The 24,048-nt window shown below is 42.1% G+C and overlaps 1 protein-coding gene across 1 annotated transcript in view; it reads left to right on the top strand.

Annotated features, from left to right (window-relative positions):
* The first annotated feature begins 9,035 nt into the window (after window positions 1-9,035).
* Window positions 9,036-24,048, top strand: part of LOC140469376 (xenotropic and polytropic retrovirus receptor 1 homolog) — a 131,629-nt gene continuing 116,616 nt past the window's right edge. Inside the window, exons 1-2 of the mRNA XM_072565828.1 lie at window positions 9,036-9,308; window positions 21,396-21,447. Of these exons, the coding sequence (XP_072421929.1) occupies window positions 9,240-9,308; window positions 21,396-21,447 (121 nt within the window). The 5' untranslated portion in view covers window positions 9,036-9,239. The remainder of the gene's footprint in view (window positions 9,309-21,395; window positions 21,448-24,048) is intronic.

The following is a 24,048-nucleotide window of genomic DNA, read 5'->3' on the forward strand; positions in this document are numbered from 1 at the left end:
ACATCCAAATCATTTATAAAAATGACAAAAAGTAGAGGACCCAGCACCGATCCTTGTGGCACTCCCCTGGTCACAGGCCTCCAATCTGAAAAACAACCTTCCACCACTATCCTCTGTCTTCTACCTTTGAGCCAGTTCTGTATCCAAATGGCTAGTTCTCCCTGTATTCCATGAGTTCTAACCTTGCTAACTACTCTCCCATGGGGAACCTTGTCGAACGCCTTACTGAAGTCCATATAATCACATCTACAGCTCTGCCCTCATCAGTCCTCTTTGTTACTTCTTCAAAAAACTGTTGGGCCAAAGGGCCTGTTACCACACTGTAGGAATTCTGTAGTAATTCTGTAGTAACATACCTAAACAGGTCGATTAAAATATCTAAATACATCTTCCATCTCTGAGTCATGAGCAAAGGTTTTTTTGCAAATAAATTAGTATGAGAACATTACTGGCAAGGCCAACATTTAGTGCTCATCTTGAGTTACCCTTCTAAAGGTGGAATTTGATCATTAATTCAGCACCACAAACGTTACGCTAACATACCAGAGAAATGAATTCTACTACGCTGTTGTTTCCCCACAATCTTCTCATCCCTTCTCTTTCAATTGCACCCAATTTCCTTTGAAAGTTATTTTTGGAACTCTGTCCACTGTCGTCTCAAACTGTGCCTTCCAATTTCCAATTATAGGTTTAGTGGGTGGAACTGGAGATTCCAGCTGTGTCTGTTGTCATGACCAAGTAGCTCTACTTTTTTTCCCTTATTTATTCTAGCATGCTAAAGTCTTTCAAGCTAAATTGACTTCCTCTAATTTTGCTGTGCATCTTTGTAGTAGTTTACGACAATGCACTGGTACAGATCAAGAAGGCAGCTCATTGCCAAGTCAATTCGGGACAGACAATAATTGCTGGCCTAACCAGAGACAGCCACATGGCATGAATGAATTTGAAAAGTACAGTACTTTGGGAAAGTAATCACTGTTGTAATGTAACGAATGCAGCAGCTATTGCATACAGCAGGTTCCCACAAAGAACAATGAAATAAATGACTGGATCATCTGTTCTATGTGGCAATTGAGAAATAAGTGCTGGCGAGGAAGGAACCACTGACACTCATCATAGTGTCATAGGATCTTTAACCTCCAGGTAAGTGTTTAAATAGCCCATTACCAGTGCTGCAGTAGGTTACTTTCTCCCATTTATGGAACAGGATTTGGATCCATAATCTTTTGATTTCAGGCATTAAAGTGCCACTCACTATGCCACAGGTAACATGCTAGATCACTTCCCTTTCCCAGCCATTCCTGACGATATGGCTTTGTGAAACTCAGAAAATATAGTCAATGAAAATTCAGGTATGGTAGGAGCGTACAACAGTGAGGAATGAGATTTTTTACCTCTCATGAACAGAGGATCTAATTGTTTTTCACATACATAAATTAGTTTTATATATCTGACTTAAGTATTGAAAAAACACGTGTGGAACCTGGTCGAACTTGAAAGCTGGCTGACTTAAATCTCTTGTTTGCAAATCCCTTCCTGGCCTGCAGGGGCCAGTCTTTCCTCAGGCTTTCTCGACAGTGAGTTGAAACAGTTTTTGCTTTCTACTTCTTGAGAAAGGTTTCTACAAAGCCTTTAGTTGGAATACAAAAATAAGCAGATGCAAAACAAGAACTAGTAACATTGAAAGGGGAAGGTCTGGAAAAAGCATTCACTCTCGGTCACAGGTGGGCGGCACGGTGGCACAGTGGTTAGCACTGCTACCTCACAGCGCCAGAGACCCGCGTTCAGTTCCCGCCTCAGGCGACTGTCTGTGTGGAGTTTGCACATTCTCCTCGTGTCTGCGTGGGTTTCCTCTGGGTGCTCTGGTTTCCTCCCACAGCACCAAAGATGTGCAGGTCAGGTGAATTGGCCATGCTAAATTGCCCGTAGTGTTAGGTAAGGGGTAAATGTATGGGTGGGTGGTGGGTCGGTGTGGACATGTTGGGCCGAAGGGCCTGTTTCCACACTGTAATGTAATCTAATGGTGGCAGTGGGTACCATCTAAATGAAGCACTACAAACATTTGCCAAGGTATCTCCATAAGCTTCAATCACCTCCCTAGAGAAGCACAAGGGCATCAGGTAGATGGGAGCACTTCCAAGTTCACCATTAACCTATACATCATTTTGACATGGAACAATATTTCTGTTCCTTCATTGTCATTGGGGAAATAATGTGGAGCACATTTTCTCTCAGCACTGTGAGTGGCCCTTGCATTACATTGACTGTAGCAGTTCGAGAAGTTGCCTCACCACCCTCTTCTTAAGAGTAGTTACAGTTGGGCAATAAATACTGATCTTGTCAGTGAAATTGGCATCCAGACAATGAACAAAATAACACCGAACTTTTTATCTTTACAACTGTACCAGACATGTTTGTAGAGTGATCAAGCCGTCAGGAAACGTGTTAATGCCAGGTTCATCAGCCACGCTCAGAAGATAGTGCAGAACATCACCCAAACAACTGGGAGAAAGTGACTGCAAACTGGAGATCAGAGTCAAAACTTTGGTGCTGAAACAGCCCATCAGGATAAAGGGCTTTTGCCCAAAACGTAAACTCTCCTGTTCTTTGGATTCTGCCTGACCTGCTGTGTTTTTCCAGCACCACACTCTTTGTCACCCAAACAATGCGATTCATGCTTTCAAAACCAATTACAACATTGTCATCAAACCAGCTGACAAAGGAGGAGCCATTGTCATACAGAATGGAACAGACTACTACAAAGAAGCAAACTGACAATGAACAACCAGGAACACTACAGACAACTACCTGCTAATCTGACCAAAGAACACACCCATCAATTGAACTGACTGATCAAGACCTTTAATCCAGTCCTTCAGAGCTTCCAATGCACTCTCATCCTATGAACTTCCTGCACAGGGGACTTCTACTGCCTTTCAAAGATACACAAAGCCAACATACCTGGACATCCCATTGTATCAGGCAGTGGGACCATGTGTGAGAACCTCTCTGACCATGTCGAGGGCATCTTGAAACCCATTCTACGGAGGACCACCAGTTCCTATCGTGACACTCAGAACCAGGAACATTCCTTGTCACGATAGATGTTTCAGCACTATACACCAGCATCCCTCACGATGACGGATCACTGCAACAGCCTCAGTACTCAATACCAACAACTGCCAATCTCCAGGTCCCATCCTAGAAATCATCCGCTTCATCCTCGACAATAATGTCTTCACCTTCGTCAACCAGTTCTTTATCCAAACACACGGAACAGCCATGGGGACCGAAGTTTCACCCCAATATGCCAATAGTTTCATGCACAAGTTTGAGAAAGAATTCTTCGCTGGGCAGAACCTCCGGCTAATGCGATACACCAAATACATCAATGATATTTTCTTCCTTTGGACCCATGGCGAGAAATTACTGAAACAACTACATAGCGATATCAACAAAGTTCATCTCACCATCAGACTTACCGTGGACTACTCTTCAGAATCAGTCTCATTCTTGGACAAAATGCATCTCCATCAAGGACGGACACCTCAGTACCTCACTCTACTGCAAGCCCACAGATAACCTTACAATGCTGTACTTCCCTGGCTTCCACCCTAAACATATTAAAGAAGCCATCCCCTATAGACAGGCCATGCACATACACAGGATCTGCTCAGATGAGGAGGAATGTGATGGATACTTAAAGATTTTGAAGGATGCCCTCATAAGAATGGGATATGGTGCTGAACTCATCAATTGCCAGTTCTGACATGCCACAGGGAAAAACTACAACGACTTCCTCAGAAGACAGACACAGGATACGACCAATAGAGTCCCCTTCGTCATCTCGTACTTCCCCAAAGCGGAGAAACTATGCCATGTTTTTCACAGCCTTCAACATATCATCGATGACGATAAATATTTCATCAAAATCATTCCTATGCCTTCACTTCTCACCTTCAAACAACTGCCAAACCTTAAATAGACCATCGTTCACAGCAAGCTATCAACCTTCAGGATAGCATCGACCACAACACCACACAACCCCGCCATGGCAACTACTGCAAAATGTATCAGATCATTGATATGGATACTACCATCACATGTGGGAACACCACCCACCACATACACAGCAGATACTCATGTGACTCGACCAACGTTGTCTATCTCATACGCTGCAGGCAAGGATGCCCCAAGGCTTGGTAAATTGGCAAGACCAAGCAGACGATATGGGACAATGGATGGATGGACACCGTGTAACATTCCTGATGAAGGGCTTATGCCTGAAACGTCGATTCTCCTGCTCCTCGGATGCTGCCTGACCGGCTGTGCTTTTCCAGTACCACACTCTTGACCACTGCACAATATTTGCCACAAAGGGGTGTTCCGTCCCAGTCGGGGAACACTTCAGTGGTCAGGGACATTCAGTTTCTGATCTTTGGATAAGCGTTCTCCAAGGCGGCCTTCAAGATACATAACAACGCAGAATCGTCGAGCAGAAACTAATAGCCAAGTTCTGTACCCATGAAGACAGCCTCAACTGTGACCGTGGGTTTGTGTCACGCTACATGTGACCCCACAACACCGCTCCTCTCAGTCAAAGGTCCAAGGACAAGGGGACATTATTTTAAAGTGAAAGGCAGGATGTTAGAGGGGATTTGAGGAAAAGATTTTTCATCCAGAAGATAGTGTGGGTCTGCCATGCACTGTCTAGGAGGGTAGTTAAGGCAGGTAACCTCACAACCTTCAAAAAGTACTTGGAAGTGCACTTGAAGTATGATAACATCTAAAGCTGTGGGCCTAATGCGGGAAAATGGGGCTTGTGTAGATAGTTGGGAGAAAGTGAGGACTGCAGATGCTGGAGATCAGAGTTGAGAGTGTGTTGCTAGAAAAGCACAGCAGGTCAGGCAGCATCTGAGGAGCAGAAAAATCGACATTTCAGGCATAAGCCCTTCATCTTCTTGACGAAGGGCTTATGCCCGAAACATCGATTCTCCTGCTCCTTGGATGCTGCCTGGCCTGCTGTGCTTTTCCAGCACCACACTCTTGACCTTGTGTAGATACTTGTACATTTTTGTTGGTACAGACTTGATGGACTAAAGGAATTCCACTGTACTGTAAGATTCTCCGAAACAGAACTGGATAAAGGTGTAAAATCATTACAGTAAATCAAACAGTGGAACATGTGTCAGCCTCAGTTTCCCCACCCAATAGGAGCAAAGGGGAAAGGTCAGCTTTGGTTCTTTGTGATGAGAAGTGTCATTGTTTTTACTGCAGTGAGCGACGATCTAGGATTCACTGCCTCAAAGTGTGGTGCAAGAAGATACAGAAGTAACTTGCAAATTTGGAATTGGATAAATGGATTTTAGTAAGGCATTTGATAAGGTTCCCCATGATAGGCTTATATGGAAAGTCAGGAGGCATGGGATAGTGGGAAATTTGACCAGTTGGATAGAGAACTGGCTAACCGGTTGAAGTCAGAGAATGGTGGTAGATGGTAAATATTCAGCCTGGAGCCCAGTTACAAGTGGAGTTCCGCAGGGATCAGTTCTGGGTCCTCTGCTGTTTGTAATTTTATTAATGACTTCGAAGAGGGAATCGAAGGGTGGGTCAGTAAATTTGCAGACGATACGAAGATTGGTGGAGTTGTGGATAGTGAGGAGGGCTGTTGTCGGCTGCAAAGGGACTTAGATATGATGCAGAGCTCGGCTGAGGAGTGGCAGATGGAGTTCAACCCTGTCAAGTGTGAGGTTGTCCATTTTGGAAGGACAAATAAGAATGCGGAATACAGGGTTAATGGTAGGGTTCTTAGTAAGGTGGAGGAGCAGAGGGATCTTGGGGTCTATGTTCATAGCTCTTTGAAAGTTGCCACTCAGGTGGATAGAGCTTGTAAGAAGGCCTATGGTGTATTAGCGTTCATTAGCAGAGGGATTGAATTCAAGAGTCGTGAGGTGATGTTGCAGCTGTACAGAACCTTGGTAAGGCCACATTTGGAGTACTGTGTGCAGTTCTGGTCGCCTCACTTTAGGAAAGATGTGGAAGCTTTGGAGAGGGTGCAGAGGAGATTTACCAGGATGTTGCCTGGAGAAGGGCTTATGCCCGAAACATCGATTCTCCTGCACCTTGGATGCTGCCTGACATGCTGCGCTTTTCCAGCAACACATTTTCAGCTCTGATCTCCAGCATCTGCAGTCCTCACTTTCTCCTGGAATGGAGAATAGGGCGTATAAGGATAGGTTGAGAGTGCTAGGCCTTTTCTCATTGGAACGGTGAAGGATGAGGGGTGACTTGACAGAGGTTTATAAGATGATCAGGGGAATAGATAGAGTAGACAGTCAGAGACTTTTTCCCCGGGTACAACAGAGTGTTACAAGGGGACATAAATTTATGGTGAAGGGTGGAAGGTATAGGGGTAGGTTCTTTACCCAGAGAGTGGTGGGGGCATGGAATGCGCTGCCTGTGGGAGTGGCAGAGTCAGAATCATTGGTGACCTTTAAGCAGCAATTGGATAGGTACATGGATAGGTGCTTAAACTAGGATAAATGTTTGTCACAACATTGTGGGCCGAAGGGCCTGTTCTGTGCTGTATTGTTCTATGTTCTATATGCTTTAAAAAAAGGAAAAAAGGCTGGAATATTGGGCAAGGGGAAAGAACAGGAAGAGGGGAACTAATTGGAGAGCTCTTTCAAAGAGAGATCAAATATGATGGGGCAAAAATCCTGTTTCAGTTTTACATAATTCTGGAGGCTCTTTCTGGAGGTGACAATTAATGGGTGCTCCTCAAGCTCAAAGTTCAGAAGGCATTCACTATCACAAAGAGCAGTTAAAGCCAAAACTTTATGTGATTTCTAGATGGAGCTAGATATAACACGTGTGTTTAAAGGGATCAAATGTTATAGGAGGAAAGTGGGAATAGGCTAGTGTATTGGATGATCAGCTCTGATCATAATGTATGGTGAATGGTGGAGCGGGCTCAAAGGCGGAAATGACCTAACCCTGCTCCTATTTTCTAGATTTCTATAGTTTATGAGAGAATATGGCAATTTTTATGGGTTTTCTCCTGGTGAACCAAACAATGTTTTGCAGGTTTATCGTGGATGAAAAGAGATTTTTACTGTGATGCGCACTGACTACCAGTGAGACACGGATGTAATTAGGTCTCTTCCTCCAGTCTTGTCAGCTATTTTTCTTTATTGATGCTGCCTTGCTAGCAGCGATCACCTTTGTGCCAGAGTTACCTGCCTTCCTGATGTCCCACTGGCAAATGATCGGCCAACACTGTAGCGAGTGCACACACATTAACACTCTGAGAGCTTCAATTGTCCAGGTATCCACAGCCTTTTAGAGATGGAGAGACTTCCAGCTTTCCTTTGTGTATAAAGATGTTTCCTGATTCCACCCCGAAGAGGCTTTGTTCTAACAAGGGTCCCCTCAATCTTGATGCTCTTTCCAGTCATTATGGCACAGAGGGAGGCCATTGAGACCACTGATTTCATGTTGACTCCCTGTACAGCAATACAGTCAGCCCCACTCTATCCTTATCATCCTACAGGTTATGGCTCTACAGTGCCTATTCAATTTCCTTTTGAAAATACTGATCCAACCATTTACTTGGATACAATATATTTTGCGAACTGGTCTTTCCATACATCTTGCTACCTTGGGAGATCCACGTGCATTAAAACTCTCCTCTGACTCCAGTACCCTCGGCTTCCCTGCTTCTGTCAACTCTTTAGAACTGTGCCATTCTCTATTGTTCTCTCTGTCAAAGTGCATCACCTGATACTTCTCTATACTGCGCTAAATTCCATCTGGTATGCTTGCCTATCGATGGGTATTAACACACAGCCAGCCACATCTCTAAGTTTGACGTGGAGGCTTTGGACTGTGGTGTACAAAGTTAAAAGTCACACAACACCAGGTTACAGTTCAATAGGTTTATTTGGAAGCACTAGCTTTCAGAGTGCTATTCCTACCTGATGAAGGAGCAGCACTCCAAAAACTCGTACTTCCAAATAAACCTATCGGACTGTAACCTGGTGTTGTGTGATTTCTAAGTCTCTCGAAATTTGATATTGTTGGCAAACTTTGAAGTCTTACACTTAAAATAAAACAGAGAACCTTTGTTGTGGGGCGGCATGGTGGCCCAGTGGTTAGCATTGCTACCACACAGAGCCAGGGACTGGGGTTTGATTCCATCCTCGGGTGACTGTGAGGATTTTGCACATTCACCCTGTGTCTGTGTGGGTTTCCTCCCACAGTCCAAAAATGTGCAGGTTAGGTGGATTAACTCAATTGCCCACAGTGTCCAGGGATGTGCAAGTAGTTTAGCCATGGGAAATGCAGGGTCACAGGGTCTGGATGGGATGCTCTTTGGAGGACCAATGTGGACTCAATGGGCTGAATGACCTGCTGTCACACTGTAGAGATCTTCCATGCTGAGAATCTGAAACAAAAACAAATTGCTGGATCTGCTGAGTTTCTCCAGCAGTTTCTGCTTTTGAAGTTTTACTCCAGTTTATAAATACTTGCAGAAAAGAGAGGAAGTGACTTTCCCACATCTCCCCTTGTCCAGTTTGTTATCTGAATCTCATCACATCCCTCTACCTCCTGGAGTTAAAGGAACGCGAGCCCAATTTACGAAACAAAAGCAGAAATTGCTGGAGAAACTGTCAGCATCCGCGGAGAGAGAGAGAAAGCAGATTGAACGTTCCAGTCCAGGGGCCCTTCTTCAGAATTTATCCAAATCTATATTTATAATTTCTTTCTATAAGGCCGGACCTACATTGCACAATCACTTAATAATCTTCCAAAGGCCCACTATGGATCCTAGGTGCTCCCTGTCATAATGGTAAGTTGCTAACATACTATGTGAAGCCACAGTTGAAAGTAACAGTGAAAGGGGTTGGGTAATAAAGTCTGGCTTTTGTTGCATCTTTGATTCCTGTACGCTCTGTCCCTCCCTCCCTCCTGCCAGAAGTGCACTCAATTATTTATCGATGGGCGATGATCCTGTTGCTGTTGCCTAGACGCCAGAGAAAGGTGTCAGTGATCCGCTCGAACTTCTCCCAACAATTAATCATTGTGGAGAAAATGTAGATATATTCGCTTTTATCCCAGAATCCGTCGATGGATTAAACGCGGAGAGGCTTCAAGGGTTTGACTCTTCCCCCACTCCCATTCTTGCATCCTGATATGTTTCCTTGGAAAATCTGCAAGTCTCGGCGCTTTTCATAACAATGAAATTTGCACAACATTTGTCGGCGCATCTAACGCCGGAATGGAGGAAGCAGTACATCGAATACGAGGTGGGGGGAGTTTTGGTGACTTCTTTTCTAAACAAAAAAAAGACTCATGCTTGTTTTGTTGTATCTGGGTGGTAACTCAATGGGACTCGCCGACCCAATTTATTCCCTTCTCTCAATATTCTCTTGAAACTTACTTTGAGACATTGATTGGGTGGCGGGGAAGATCTTAAAGTTGCGTTGTAACATGTGGAGGGTGTGTGTGTGTGTGTGTGTGAAAATCAGATCATGCCCTCTTGTCCCGTCTGGATAATCATGTATAAAACTTAGATCTGTTTTAATTTTAAGTTTCTCACACTGTGGTTGAGGCAAGATCTGGTATCTTTAACCGTATAGTTCTAAAGAACTAGTATGAGAGATTTTTTTTCGTCTTTGTTTACGTGTGTGGGGCTATTGCATATGATGTACTCGCTGAGACTGTCAATCATTCAGGGGAAGTGTTAAAAAAAGACAATGAATGCATAAAGATGTCTTGCTGAGATATTAAGCATGTGGAGTCCAAAGATGTGCAGGTTAGGTGAATTGGCTTTGCTAAATTGCCCATAGTGTTCAGGGATGTGTAGGTTAGGTGCATGAGGCAGGTGTAAATATAGAGCAATAGGGTAGGGGAATGGGTTTGGGTGGGTTACTCTTGGAGGGTCGGTGTGGACTTGTTGGGCCAAAGGGCCTGTTTCCACACTGTAGAGATTCTATGATCTATTCTATGGAGTGTATGTATGTAGATGAGATAGGCTGCAGCTGTTAAAGAGGACAGCTCCAACCACCTTGGGTGATAAATACCGGGCCCATGTCCCATGAATGAATAAAAGACAGCAGACACTTTGGATCAGAATACAAGCACCTATTCTCAAACTAATGCTGGAGTACGGACAGATACTGCCTTCCATGAGATGCTGTGTTTCAGAGATGCTAAATCAGGTTCCCCCTGCCGGGCAGCTTTTAAAGATCCCATGGATGTGAAGCAAAAAAGGTCGTGGTGCCCTTGCCAACGTTACGACCAAACACCCCTGCCCCTATGCCCCCAAGCGACAGCCTCTGAAAACCACTCAGCTAGCCATTCATCTCAAGTTTAATCATAAGGATCTCAAGATGTGCAAAATGGCTGCTGTGGTTACCAGCATAACAGCAACTGTGTGGAGGGGGAAGGGAAGGGCCAATGGATGCCTGGCAAAGCAAAGGTGGAGGTGCCAATTTCTCCCACCTTGGCAGTGGACGAGTGTAGACAGAGGCTCTGGGACAACAGAGCAGACAGTGCAATTGAGTCCATGAAAACCTGACTCATGATATCAATGGAAACATCTTTGGGAGGACCCCCAACCATATACATGTCACAGTTTCAGCAGTTCCATTCCTATTATCCCAGGCAGCTAGCTCTATATTGAGGAAATGACCTGAGTATTTGCCAGGGACGTTAATTCAAAAGGCAACATTTGGACTGTGATAATAAGACCAGCAACTTCTGGCAGTTTAAGCAGCTGCTCGAGAGTTATCTCACTGATCTTCAACCTGCTCACTGCTTTAATGTCCCTGATTTTACTCACTCCATCACGGATAGCATTGCCAAAATGGTCTCTCGGTCTCTTGGCCTCCCTATCTTTCTCTCCTTGTAAAGAAACAGTCTTTAAAACCTACCACTTCGACGAAGCATTTGATCACTGCTTTTAATATCTCCTCATGTGGATCCGTATCAAATTTTGCTGATAATGCTGGTTAGGACAGGGTAATGATTAAACAAGCATTAAACCTGGCTAATGTAGTAATGTTGTACACAATACTTACTTGAATCAATTCTTTGTTCAAATTGATTTCTGAAATACATTGTCAAATCCAGCGCTGGCAGTTCAGGAGTTGATGATCAGACAATATCACCACACTCTAACTGCTGCTATAACAGAAATTACAGATAGGTATGATATGACAGAATTTTACATTATGTTAGCAAGTGAGATAGTTCATTCTAAATCAAGGGTGTTAAATTTGAATAAGGAAAATGATGAAAGCTTGAAGTACAAATTGAGTAAATACTTTGAAAGGAATGACTGTATATCGGCAATTGTTAGATCTTAAAGAACTACTGCCTGCTTGACAGCAACTATATGTTCTTCAAATAAGGTCAGTCAATAAGGAAAGTTTAGGATTGCATAAGATTAAAAGTAAAGTCCTATGGAGTTGCCAGAAATAGTAATTCTGAGGTTTGGGAGGGTTTTAGAATAGAACAGCAGAAGGGCTGGATTATATGAAAAATAAATTTCGATGTCTGGATGTAAAGCAATGTAATGTGTGCACAAGAATGGCATGACCAATTGTATAGAGATCCAAATAATTTTATGAATAAAGTATATTTTTGAAATTTAAAAAAATTTAGAATAGAACAAAGGTGGATCAGAAAAAAAACTGGCAATGAAAGGGAGAATAGAATATGAATGCAATCGAGCAAAAGCATAAAAATGGACTGTAAAAGCTTCTGTGGGTACGTAAAAAAGAAACAATTGACTAAAAGTAAGAGTTGCTCCCTCACAGGTAGCATCAGGAGAATTTAAATTGGGGATTAGAGAAATGACAGAGCAGCTAAAGATTACTTTGCACCTGTTTTCACTGAGGAGGATACTAGAAATATCCCAGAATTAGAGATCCAGACAGACAATGAGGAGGTGAACGAAATTAACATGAGTTTAAAAAAATCATACTAGAGGAACTAATGAGGCTGAAAGTTAATAATGAACCTGATGGTCTACTTCCTAGAGTGTTGAAGAATAGTTGATGCATTGGTGATTATCTTCCAAAATCTATAGGTCTTAGAATAAATCCTGCAAACTGGAAGGAGCAAATGTTACCCCAATTTTTCAGAAGAGAAAAAGAAAGAACACAGGGAAGTACAAACCTGTTAGCCCTATATCGGTAGTAGGTAAAATGCTAGAATCTATTATAAAAGATGTGATAAAACAGACAGCGAGTTGATAATGATTTGACTTGGAATGGTCACCATGGATTTGCAATGGGAATTTGTGTTTAATGAACTTGTTGGAGTCGTGTGAAGATATTGCTAACAAAATTGATAAAGGAGGGTTGATGGCTACTTGGATTTTCAGAAGGCTTTTGATGAAGCTCCCCCCCAGCGGAAGCTGCATAGAAAGTTTCAAGCCTATGTCATGGATTAATAGACAGACACAAAGAGTAGAAATAGCTGGTGGGCTGTGGCTAGTGATTTACCGCAAGGATCAGTACTTGGGTTCGTGCTATTCATAATATATGTCAATGATTGTGGGTGGGGATGGAATATAATATTTCCAAATTTGCAAATGATACAAAGCTAAGTGGAAATTTGCATTGTGAGGAAGCTCTAAAGTGGTTTCAGGAGAATTTGGACAGGCTTAGTGAATGAGAAATAACAATATAATATGGAAAATATGAAATCATCCAATTTGTAGGAGAAATGGATGTGCAGAGTATTTCTTAAATGGTAAGGGGTTGTAAAGTGTAGATGTACAAAGAACATAGGTGTCATTGTGGATAAGTCACTGTAGGTTAACATGCAGGTTCAGCAACCTATTTGAAGGCCTGTGGCATATTAGGCTTTATTAGAAGAGTACTTGAAAATAGGAATCATCAAGGCTCACATCAATTGTTTGAGAGCTTGGTTAGACTGCACTTGAAGTGCAGTTTGGTCTCCTTACTTCAGGAAAGATATTATTATCATAGAGGAAGTGCAACAGATGATCACCAGACTTGTTCCTGGGATGACAGGATTGTCCTATGAAGAGATATTGGGCAAACTGAGCCTATATTCTCTAGAGTTTCGAAGAATGAGAGATGAGCTCATTAAAAATGACAAAATATGCAAAGGGGTAAGAAGGGTAGATACAGGTAAGGTGCTTTCCTTGCTTGTGAAGGAGTCACAATTTAAAATTAGGTTGAGGATGAAGAGAGATTTATTTCACTCAAAGGATTTCAAACCTTTGGAATTCTCTGCCACAGAGAGCTGTGGAGGCTCAGTCTTTCCGTAGGTTTAAGGTAGAGATGGATAGATTCGGATTCCCAGTGGTTTACAATGTTAAAGGGGGTGAGCAAGTGTTCTATCAGCCATGATCATACTGAATGGTAGCACAAACCCAATAGGTTGAATGGCCCACTCCTGTTCCCATGTTTCAAAATTAATGATCATTATGACAAAGAAACAGATGCAAACTTAACAAATTCCCAATCCATTTTATGACCTTCATCCATTGCATTTTTATTACATAAAAATGGGTAATATGTAGAGCACAGAAACAGCCATTTGCCCAATAATCTGTGGCAGTGTTAATGTTTGGCACAAGTCTGCATCCATTCTATTTCATTGAATCCTCCCAAGATAATTTTCTATTCCTTTCTGCCTTTTGTCCCTATAACTTCTATTGTAACAACCGTGAAACTATGGCATTTATTGCCTGAAAACTGCCTTCACCGTTTCCTGACCTGCCGGAACTGAGTTTGACATAAACTTAGGAAAATTCCCATTAATTAATCGAATACCTCAACTACATCATATGCTAGCAGTCTTTGAAATCTCTGAGTAAAGATGTCTCTTCTGAAATTTCTTAAGAGATTTATTAGTGACTACTTAATATTTAAGATCTCTAGTTTTTGATTCCACCATAAGTGGGAAATTTGCTTTTGGTCCAGCCTGCTAAACTCCTTTGTAACTCAAAAGACTTTCACTCCATTATTCCCTTTTCTCAAGAAGAGGTCCAGTTTCCTGGACAGTTATGAGAGCTCTGTTTTGGTAACATTCTTGTGAATCTTTTTCTTGTCCCTTCTCTGGTGTCTCTGTATAATTTTCTTATAGTTATAGAGACCAAACTGTGCAGAGGCTGAGGGCAATAACGTTTCACTGCTGTCCAATTTTATTAAATTCACTAGCATTTTCTTTGTGATTTCAGTGGGATGAGGAGGCAGCAGGAATTCAACCTGTTTTGGCCAGGGCTGTTCCCTCTTAGAAGATGTTATTGTTGGCTCTCGTGAATGAACTATTCATTGAGTACTTTACGCAACTTTCACTCACATGAATGTGCCTATATTGTCGATTGGGATTGTAGCACATTAAAGAGAGCATGATGAAATGAGAAAAAGTCAATGTAGCCCAATTAACAGAGAACACTAAGGTAAAAACAATGACTGCAGATGCTGAAAACCAAATACTGGATTAGTGGTGCTGGAAGAGCACAGCAGTTCAGGCAGCATCCAACGAGCAGTGAAATCGACATTTCGGGCAAAAGCCCTTCATCCAGAGAACACTAAGGTGCCTACCAACCATATCTCCAGTTCTGAGACACTTCCGAGTTGGTGATTGTCTTCACTGGAAGAGTAGGCGGAAGTGAGGACTGCAGATGCTGGAGATTAGAGTCAAGAGTGTGGTGCTGGAAAAACACAGCAAGTCAGACAGTATCCGAGGAGCAGGAGAATTGACATTTTGGGCAAAAGCCCTTCATCAGAAATGAGGCTGGAGAGATAAATGGGAGGGGGGAGGGACTGGTGGGAAAGTAACTGAGAGTACCATAGGTAGATGGAGGTGGGGTTAATGGTGATAGGTCGGAGAGGAAGGTGGAGTGGATAGGTGGAAAGGAAGATTGACAGATCATGAGGGCGGTGCCAAGTTGGCAGGTTGGAACTGGGATAGGGTGAGGGGAGGGGAAATTAGGAAACTGGTCAAATCCACACTGATGCTGTGGGGTTGGAGGCAAAAGATGAGATTTTTTTCCTCCAGGCATCGGGTGGTTAGGGAGTGGCGATGGAGGAGGCCCAGGACCTGCATGTCCTTGGCGGTGTGGGAGGGGGACTGGAAGTGTTTGGCCACTGGGCGGTGAGGTTGGTTGGTGCAAGTGTCCCAGAGATGTTCTCTGAAGCGCTCTGAGAATAGACGTCCTGTCCACCCAGTGTAGAGGAGAGTAACCTTCCAACTTGGCACCGCCCTCATGATCTGTCCTATCTGTCCATCTTCCTTCCCACCTATCCACTCCACCCTCCTCTCCGACCTATCACCATTACCCCCACCTCCATCTACCTATTGCACTGTCAGCTACCTTACCCCCAGCCCCACCCCCCTCCCATTTATCTCTCCCCCCCCTTGGCTCCCAGCCTCATTCCCAATGAAATGTCGATCCTGCTGCTGCTTGGATGCTGACTGACCTGCTGTGTCTTTCCAGTACCACACGCTCGACTCTTCACTGGAAGAGTGCAAGTGTTGAGTAAGTTTTAAAGGTGTCTGCTGTCAAGTGTGGCAGTGCCCATCAGCTGTAGTCAAAAGTACACCAGGTCTGATTCCATCACCTTGCATTTGCCTTGAATAGATGATCCCAACAGGCAAACTGGATCATAGTCCTCATAAGAACAATCTACTTCAGCAGCATTATTTACCATGCAAAGGTGCCAGTTTATGTCATATATATATATATATATATATATGTTACACATACACACATTTTCTATCTATGTCTCTTGTTATGTAGAAAAGAAAAGATTCTCAAGAATTTTAATGCTTCTTTAAAATCGAAAAACTTGAAGTGGAGAGGAGTGCCCAACGAGAAGTATCTTTAATTTAGTGAATCTTCCCAATGCACTTCACGGAAGTGAAATCAGGCAACGTTTGCCAGCAACCAACTAACTATTTAGACAGCTGATCAAAAGATTGGTCAATTGGTTAAACAGTATCTTAAGATACAAGAGAGAGGTGGAAATGTTTAGAGAATGCATTGAAGAACTTGGTATGCAAGCAAACTGATTGTAAATGGTGAGGGATGATGAAAATGGGGTAGGCACCAGAGGCCACAATTGGATGAGCACCGAGTTCCCAGAGGGTTGTAGGATACACCAGGCTTCATCTATAGGGAGGGACAAAGACATGAGGCACTTATACATTGAGTTGAGATCTTTAAGTTAGTGATATTGCTGAAAGAGTTTGTGCAAAATGAACAGGGAAACAGGGCTTAGTGCAAGTTAGGATATCAACAATAGAGTTTTAGATGGACTTTAATGTTTACAAAGGATGGAAGATATGAAGTCAATTAGAAGATACCTATTAAAGACATCCATTAAAAGCTCCTTGTGCTTGGACAATGCATGGAGTTGTGATCCATAACCAAAGTATTTCTTTACAATTTGAAGCTGGAACATTAATATCAAGCCCTCTTCAGTCCTCTCTATTCTTACAAATTTGAGGATTCTCAAGCGATAGTGAGCTCCGTGTGTGAACCCAATTAATGCTGATTGCAGGAAGAGTTATTGAAGCTCTCTGATTTTCTTTCTTACATAGGAATTCATGTATTTCACTTCCCCTGCTTTGATTGACACTGGAACCCTGCTATGAGTTGAAAGATAGAGATGGATCTCACATACGTGCTCAAAGTAACACTCAGACTGAAGGATCTTTAAAGTGATAATCTCTATATCTTTCTCATCTCAAGATAATTGAAGATCACTTCCTACTCAATTGTTACATTGATACATGGAATTAGATAGAACATAAACACATAAAGTCTAGCTCGTCCATGCATTGCTTTTGCATAGTGCAGGTTTTCTCCCAGCCCACTTTGTCTAAGCCAATCAGCACAACCTTTGGTTCCTCTATCTTGCATGCATCTATTTAGTTTTCCTTAAAATAATATGCGGTTCACTTCAATCACTCATGAATTCCATACCATTCATTCAAATATCCACATAAGTTTCTTCTGAATCCTGTGTTGTACTGTTGCCTCCTAGTATCTTAAAGAGGTAGCTACAGAGATAATGCTCATGTTGTTTTGTGATTTTTTTTCCAAAACATATTGGGTTCTGGAGAAGTACCAGAAGATTGGAAAGCTGCTCATGTCACACCCCTATTCAAAAAGGGAGAGAGGCAAAACGTGGGTAATTATAAGCTGATTAGCTGAACATGTTTTAGATTAGATTCCCTATGGTATGGAAAATTACTGGAATCAATTATTAAGGAAGTAATAGCAGAACATTTGGGAAATAATAGCCTCATCAAGCAGAATCAGCATTGCTTCATGGAAGAGCAATCATGTCTGACTAACATAGAGTCATAGAGATGTAGAGCACAGAAACAGACCCTTCGGTCCACCTCGTCCATGCTAACCAGATCTCCCAACCCAATCTAGTCCTATCTGCCAGCAGTCGGCCCATATCCCTCCAAACCCTTCCTATTCATATACCCATCCAAATGCCTTTTAAATGTTGCAATTGTACTAGCCTCCACCACGTCCTCTGGCAGCTCATTCCATACAAGTACCACCCTCTGCGTGAAAAAGTTGCCCCCTGAGGTCTCTTTTATCACCCTAAACCTATGCCCTCTAGTTCTGGACTCCCCCACATCAGGGAAAAGACTTTGTCTATTTATCCTGTCCATGCCCCTCATGATTTTATGAACCTCTATAAGATCACCCCTAAGCCACGAATGCTCCAGGGAAAACAGCCCCAGCTCAAATCCTCCAAACCAGGCAACATCCTTGCAAATCCAGGGAAAACAGCCCCAGCTCAAATCCTCCAACCCAGGCAACATCCTTGCAAATCTTTTCTGAACCCTTTCAAGTTTCACAACATCCTTCCGATAGGAAGGACACCAGATTTGCATGCAATATTCCAAAAGTGGCCGAACCAATGTCTTGTACAGCCTCAACATGACCTCCCAACTCTTGTACTCAATACAGGAATTGGGAGGTCATGTTGCGGCTGTACAAGACAAATATTAGCATTTTTTGGAGAGTTCATAACTCAGAATGGAGATAGGTGAAGCAGTAGATGAGTTGCATTTGGGTTTACAGAAGGCATTTGACAAGGGTACTTCAAAAAAGGTTGTTATAAGATAAACGCCCACAGTGTTGGAGGTGGTATATTGGCATGGATAGAGAGTTAAAAACAATGACTGCAGATACTGGAAACCAGATTCTGGATTAGTGGTGCTGGAAGAGCACAGCAGTTCAGGCAGCATGCAAGGAGCTTCGAAACCGACGTTTCGGGCAAAAGCCCTTCATCGGATAGAGAGTTGGCTAATAGGCAGGAAACAGCGAGTGGGGATAATGGGCTCTTTTTCAGCTTGATGACCCGTGATCAGTGAGGCTCCACAGGGATTGGTGCTGGCATCGCAATTGTTTACAATAGATATTAATGACTTGGAGGAAGGAAGCAAATGTACTGTGGTCAAGGCAGGTTCTGAGTGGATACACACAGTTTACAGAGAGATATTGATAGTTCAAGTAAATGGGCACATGGTGTGGAAAATGTGAAGTTGTTCATTTTGCAAGGGAGAACAAAAGAATAGAATATTATTTTAAAAAAGAGGAACTGCAGAAAGCTGCAACACCAAAGGGACTTGAGCACGAAACACAGTAAATGAGCATCCAGGTACAGCAACTAATCAGGAAGGCTAATTGAATTCTTGGCCCTTATCTCAAGTGGGTTTGGGTACAACAGCATGGAAGTCTTACTGCAACTGTACAAGGTGCTGATGAGACCACATCTGGAGTCCCATGAGCTGTGAGTTTTTGTTTCCCTTATTTAAGATATCATTTCATTAAGGCGGGTTCAGAGACAGTTCACGAGGATGATCCCTGATATGGAGAGGTTGTCTAATGAGCAAAGGTCAGACATCTTGGTCTTCCAATCAGAATGAGAATGAGAAGAGTGAGAAATGATTTCAGTGAAGGATATAGGATTCTTAAGGAGCTTCACAGGGTAAATGCTGAGGGGATGCTCCCTCTTATGGGACAGTCTCGGACCAAAGGACATCATTTCAGAATAAAGAGGTGCCAATTTAAGACTGAGATGAGGAGGAATTTCTTCTCTCAGAGAGTTGTAAGTCTTTGGAACTCCTTGTGTGTACTTATGGCTGAGGTAGATAGATTCTTGTTCAGTCAGGGAATCAAGAGTTACGGAGAAAGGGCAGGAAAGTAGGTGTGAGTAAAGTTGGAAAAGCCATGACCCTATTGAATGGCAGAGCAGACGTGAGGGGCCAAATAGCCTACTCCTGTTGCTACGTCTTATGGCCTTATGATCTTATTCATGGCTATACTGTATTCATGATCACTTGTTCTTTTCTGCTGCACAAGTAGAAGCATCTTCTCTGCATCAACCTAACAAACCTTTTCATCACTCTTCAGGTTACCCCTCAGCCTTCTCTTTCCTAGAGAATAGAGTCCCAGTGTGTTACTTAGAGATACTTTAATGCCACATGGACATCAATCCCTCTCAAATTTATACTTTCACCATTGTTATGATTCTTTGGCAACAGACAGTGGATATACAAGGATGTAAAATATCATTTGAAAGATGTCTCAGTGGCAGCTACATGTATAAACATAAACGGCATTTCTGCATTCTGTTATCATTGGTCATAATGACCATGCAAGTAAAGACTTACATTGGATAGTCTGCACATGCTGTGTCCCTAGATACAGTTTTACATAGTTGAGTTGGACCAAAGGGTCTGTTTCTGTGATGGACAGTGCTATGACTATAACTCTATGGTAATGAAATGATAAAGGTAGCTTTGCAAGAAAGTAGCTGCAAAGTTTACTGCTGATCTAGCTCATAATTTTTCTGGGATTGGACCAACTTGGATGACCAAAATCACAGATTGATTTAGTTTGGAAATTCCACAAGATCATCTTCTTTGGATTGGTCTTGCAGTTCATTTCTAACCTCGTCCTTTTTGAATACCATAGGCTCCCTGAATGTTCATGTGGACCAGCAAACAGGGTTTCAGTTAATTCTTTCATTCACAGGGAAGTTCCTGAGACACTGCAGGATGTGCCAGCCAACGTCATGCACTGAGGTTGAGAGACAATACTGATTAAACATTGGTTAGACAGAATCCATGCATGTACTTTTCCAGTCAGAGTTTTATTTCAACTCACATCACAACTATTCCTGTTCCACAGTTCCATGTGACCCCAATCATCACTGCCAGATCCTACCAATGAATTTGATCCCTTAGTCCCAATATTACTGTTTCCACACAGACCAAATATGTTCCCTTTTCAAATTTACATCCAGGTCCCTTTTGAAAATTACGATTGAATCTGCTTGCTTCACACCTGCTGTGCATTCTTGACTATAACAACTAGCCACTTGAAATACCTCTCTGCCACCTCTTCCCTTCTAGTTATTTTGTCAATCATCTTAGAATCTGTGATTTAGAGTTATTGATCTCCCTGCCAATGAGAAAATAGTATCCGCTTATTTATTGTGACTAAATCTGCCTTTAACCTTTCCTGATGGAAATTAAACAATCCCAGTATCTCGACATAAATCAACTCCCTCAAAACTTCTTTCACTCCCTCCTAGTTTAATCAGACAGTGCCGTTCTGTTTTCACTCTTATCTTAAATTAATTGGGAAATGAAATTCTGGAATTTTCTTCCAGGCAAGCCCTGTGTGTTTACCTACCCCACAAAGACAGTAGCGGTTCAAGAGCGTGGGTCACCTCCACCTTCTCAAGGGTCATTAGGGATGGGCAACAGTAACACATAAAGCTAAGTTGACAAACTCCAGTGTGTTCTGGTTGTAGCATCGGACATTGGCAATGGTGTGGAGTTACAAGTAGGTAGTTTTAACCAATGCATTATAACACGCCTCTGGAGCAGGTGGGATTTGAATGCATGCCTTCTGTCTCAGAGATAGGGACAATACCACTGCACCAGAGGAGCCCCATTGGAGCAACACATACCATAATGCACATCATGCTGCTAATTTAGCATTATTAGCTTTCAGCATTTTTCACCCAGAGGTTGGAGGGAACTTGGAACACACTGCCTGTAAGGGTGGAAGAGGCAGAAATCCTCATCATGCCAAGAAGTATTTAGATATGCGCTGGTGATGTCAAAACGGACAAAGCTATGGGCCAAGTGCTAAAAAATGGAATTAAAACAGTTAGGTGGTTGCTTATGGGATGCAATGGGCTGAAGGGCCTCTTGCGGTGCTGTACATTCCTATGATTTTATGAGTTTCTTCCATTAGGAGACACGAAGAACCACATCACTCTTAAGGTGGAAACATACACACACAATCACGGAATTCACTCTTAACTCTTAATCTGTATTTTTTTTTTTCCTTTTAACAGGGTCTGAAAAAGATGCTGTACATGGCCCAGAGTCAAGCCCCATTGCCAGGAGGTAAGATGGGATTGGTCTTGCTATGTTTGGAACCACAGCTGCCTCTATCACAGATACAGCTTCCCTTAACCTGAAAAGAATATCCTGACTCGCATCTGACATTATGCCAGCTTCTCATCACACTCAGTAACCAGGGCATTAATATTTAATGCTGAAATATGATTTAATTTATATATAATGAAAGAGGTTTTAGCTTCAAGGTAGTTCCAAAAACAAAACAGATGTTAGACTTCAGTATGAATCAGAAGTGCTTTTCCTTCATATAGCTTTGGCAGAGAAATGCATACGATTCTCTGAGACGTCCGGGTCCCAAACTCTCACTGAACCCCTCACCTCTCTCTTCTTTGAAAGACACTCCCTAAAACCTAGCTTTTAGACAAAAATGTTGGTTACCTACCCTAATTCTTTCGCTTGCTGTCAAACGTTTGCCTGACTATGAGCCCGTGGACCTTTCTTTACTCCCATTAATGGTGCTCAATAAATGCCAATTGCTTTGTTCACTTTACTTTGACTTTTAATCGTGGTGATAAAATACAGGTCAGTGATGAATAATTAATCTTCTGAATGTGTCCCCATCAGGCAATGGCGATGCTCGAGGATTTAATTAATAATCACCTTCTACGCTGGTTGAAATATGAAATCATTCTTTCGCATCAATAATTTAACAAGGCAAAATGTTGTTCCACTGTTTGCAATTACAATTTCAGACATCCTGGCACAACTGCAGAAAGGATATTTAAAAGCTGACTGTGCCTTGCTAGGTCTGCACTTCTGTAAGAGAGTTTGGATTGTAAGGAACATTAATTAAAAGAGTGCTGAAACATTAAAGTTCAGTACAAGACATGAACTTCCTATTTTGTAAAGAAATTCTAGGAGGAAATACTTCAGAAAAAGAATGAAACTGGGGTTCTGACGCATTGTGATTTTATTCTGTAAAATGAGTTTGCAAAATATCTACAAGGGGGGGAGATCTTACAGATATGACACCGCATTATTTTTCATTCATGTATTTGCAACGAAACTGCAGCATTCATTAGTATCTGAGATATCTTGTCAAAAGCAAGCCTTTAGATGGCAGCAGTAAGCAACCTGAGATGTAGTACCAACAGATATCAACACCAGATTGTGTTTTTCAATAGCCATCTGTTGACTTCACTGCATGGACAGCACTAAAATCACAACCCTATTCGTATGTATCAATCAGTCCTGAAGTAAGTGTACCATTGTAGGATCCCATGCAATCAGCATTCTAAGGGTTGCCATCATAGTGAAAGCACCTCTAGGGAGCAGTGATCATAATATGATTAAATTTCACATACAGGGAGAGAAAAGTGGATCTAAAATTGGTATAAATTTAAATAAGGCCATGAAAGCAGAGCTAGAATAAAGGAACTGTTAATTTATGTTGAGGGAGCGGCAAATAGAAACACAATGGTGGACACATAAGAGGATAACACATAGAATAGATTCAAGCGGGAAAGAAAATATCCAAAGATTTACTATCTGTGGTTAATTATAAAAGTTAAACATAGTATTCAACTTAAAGAACAAATATATAATTATATAATGTGGAAGCGGGCCATCCAGCCCATCAAGTTCACCCTGATCCTCTGGGGAACATCCCACACAGACCCACCCCATCCCTATACTTCCCTTGGCTCATCCACCTAGCCTGCCCCCTATGGGCGATTTAGCATGGCCAATCCATTTAATCTGTACATCTTCGGATTGTGAGATGAAACCTACAGAGACACAGGGTGAACATGCAACTCCACATAGAGAGTCACCCAAGGATGTGAGTCAGCAATGCTAACCACTGAGTAACCATGCAACCTATGAAAAGATAGGTGGCACGTCAGAAGCTTGGCCAGAATATAAATAACGGTAAAGAATGACTAAAAGATTAATAGGATGAAAAAAAATTAAAATACAAGTGCAAGCTAGCTACAATTATAATTCCAGATATTAAGACTTTCTATAAATACTTTAAAAAGAGAGTTAACAAGCATTGATCTAATAGGAAATTAGTCTAGGGAATTAATAATGGAAAATAACAAGATGGCAGATGAATTGAACCAATATTTTGTGCTGGTCTTCCCTAAAGAGGACTCAAGTAACTACCCAGAAACAGCTGTCAATCAGGAATTGGAAGAAATGAACTCCAGGAAATTATTAGCACAAGGGAAGAAGTACTCTGCAAATTGTTAGAACTGCTGGTCAATAAATCCCTGGATGTAGATCGCTTTCTCACTAGGATTTTAAAAGAAGTGGCTCGTGAGGTTGTTGGTACATTAGTTTTAATTGTTCAAAGTTGCCTAGATTCAGCGAAGGTTCAATTAGACTGAAAAGGAACAAATGTAATTCCTTTATGTAAGAAGGGAAGAAGACTGAAACAGGAAACTATAGACCAGTTGGTTTAACATCTGTCATCGAGAAAATATTAGATGCTATTATTAAGAATGTCATAACAGGGCACTGTTAATTAATTCAATGCAAGCAGACAGTCAATATGGCTTTGTGAAAGGGAAATCATGTTTAGCCAATTTACTGGAGTTATTTGAAGAAGTAACATGCACTATGAATCAAGGAGAACCCATGGAT

This window comes from Chiloscyllium punctatum, chromosome 49 (genome assembly GCF_047496795.1).
Source record: "Chiloscyllium punctatum isolate Juve2018m chromosome 49, sChiPun1.3, whole genome shotgun sequence".
NCBI lineage: Eukaryota > Metazoa > Chordata > Chondrichthyes > Orectolobiformes > Hemiscylliidae > Chiloscyllium > Chiloscyllium punctatum.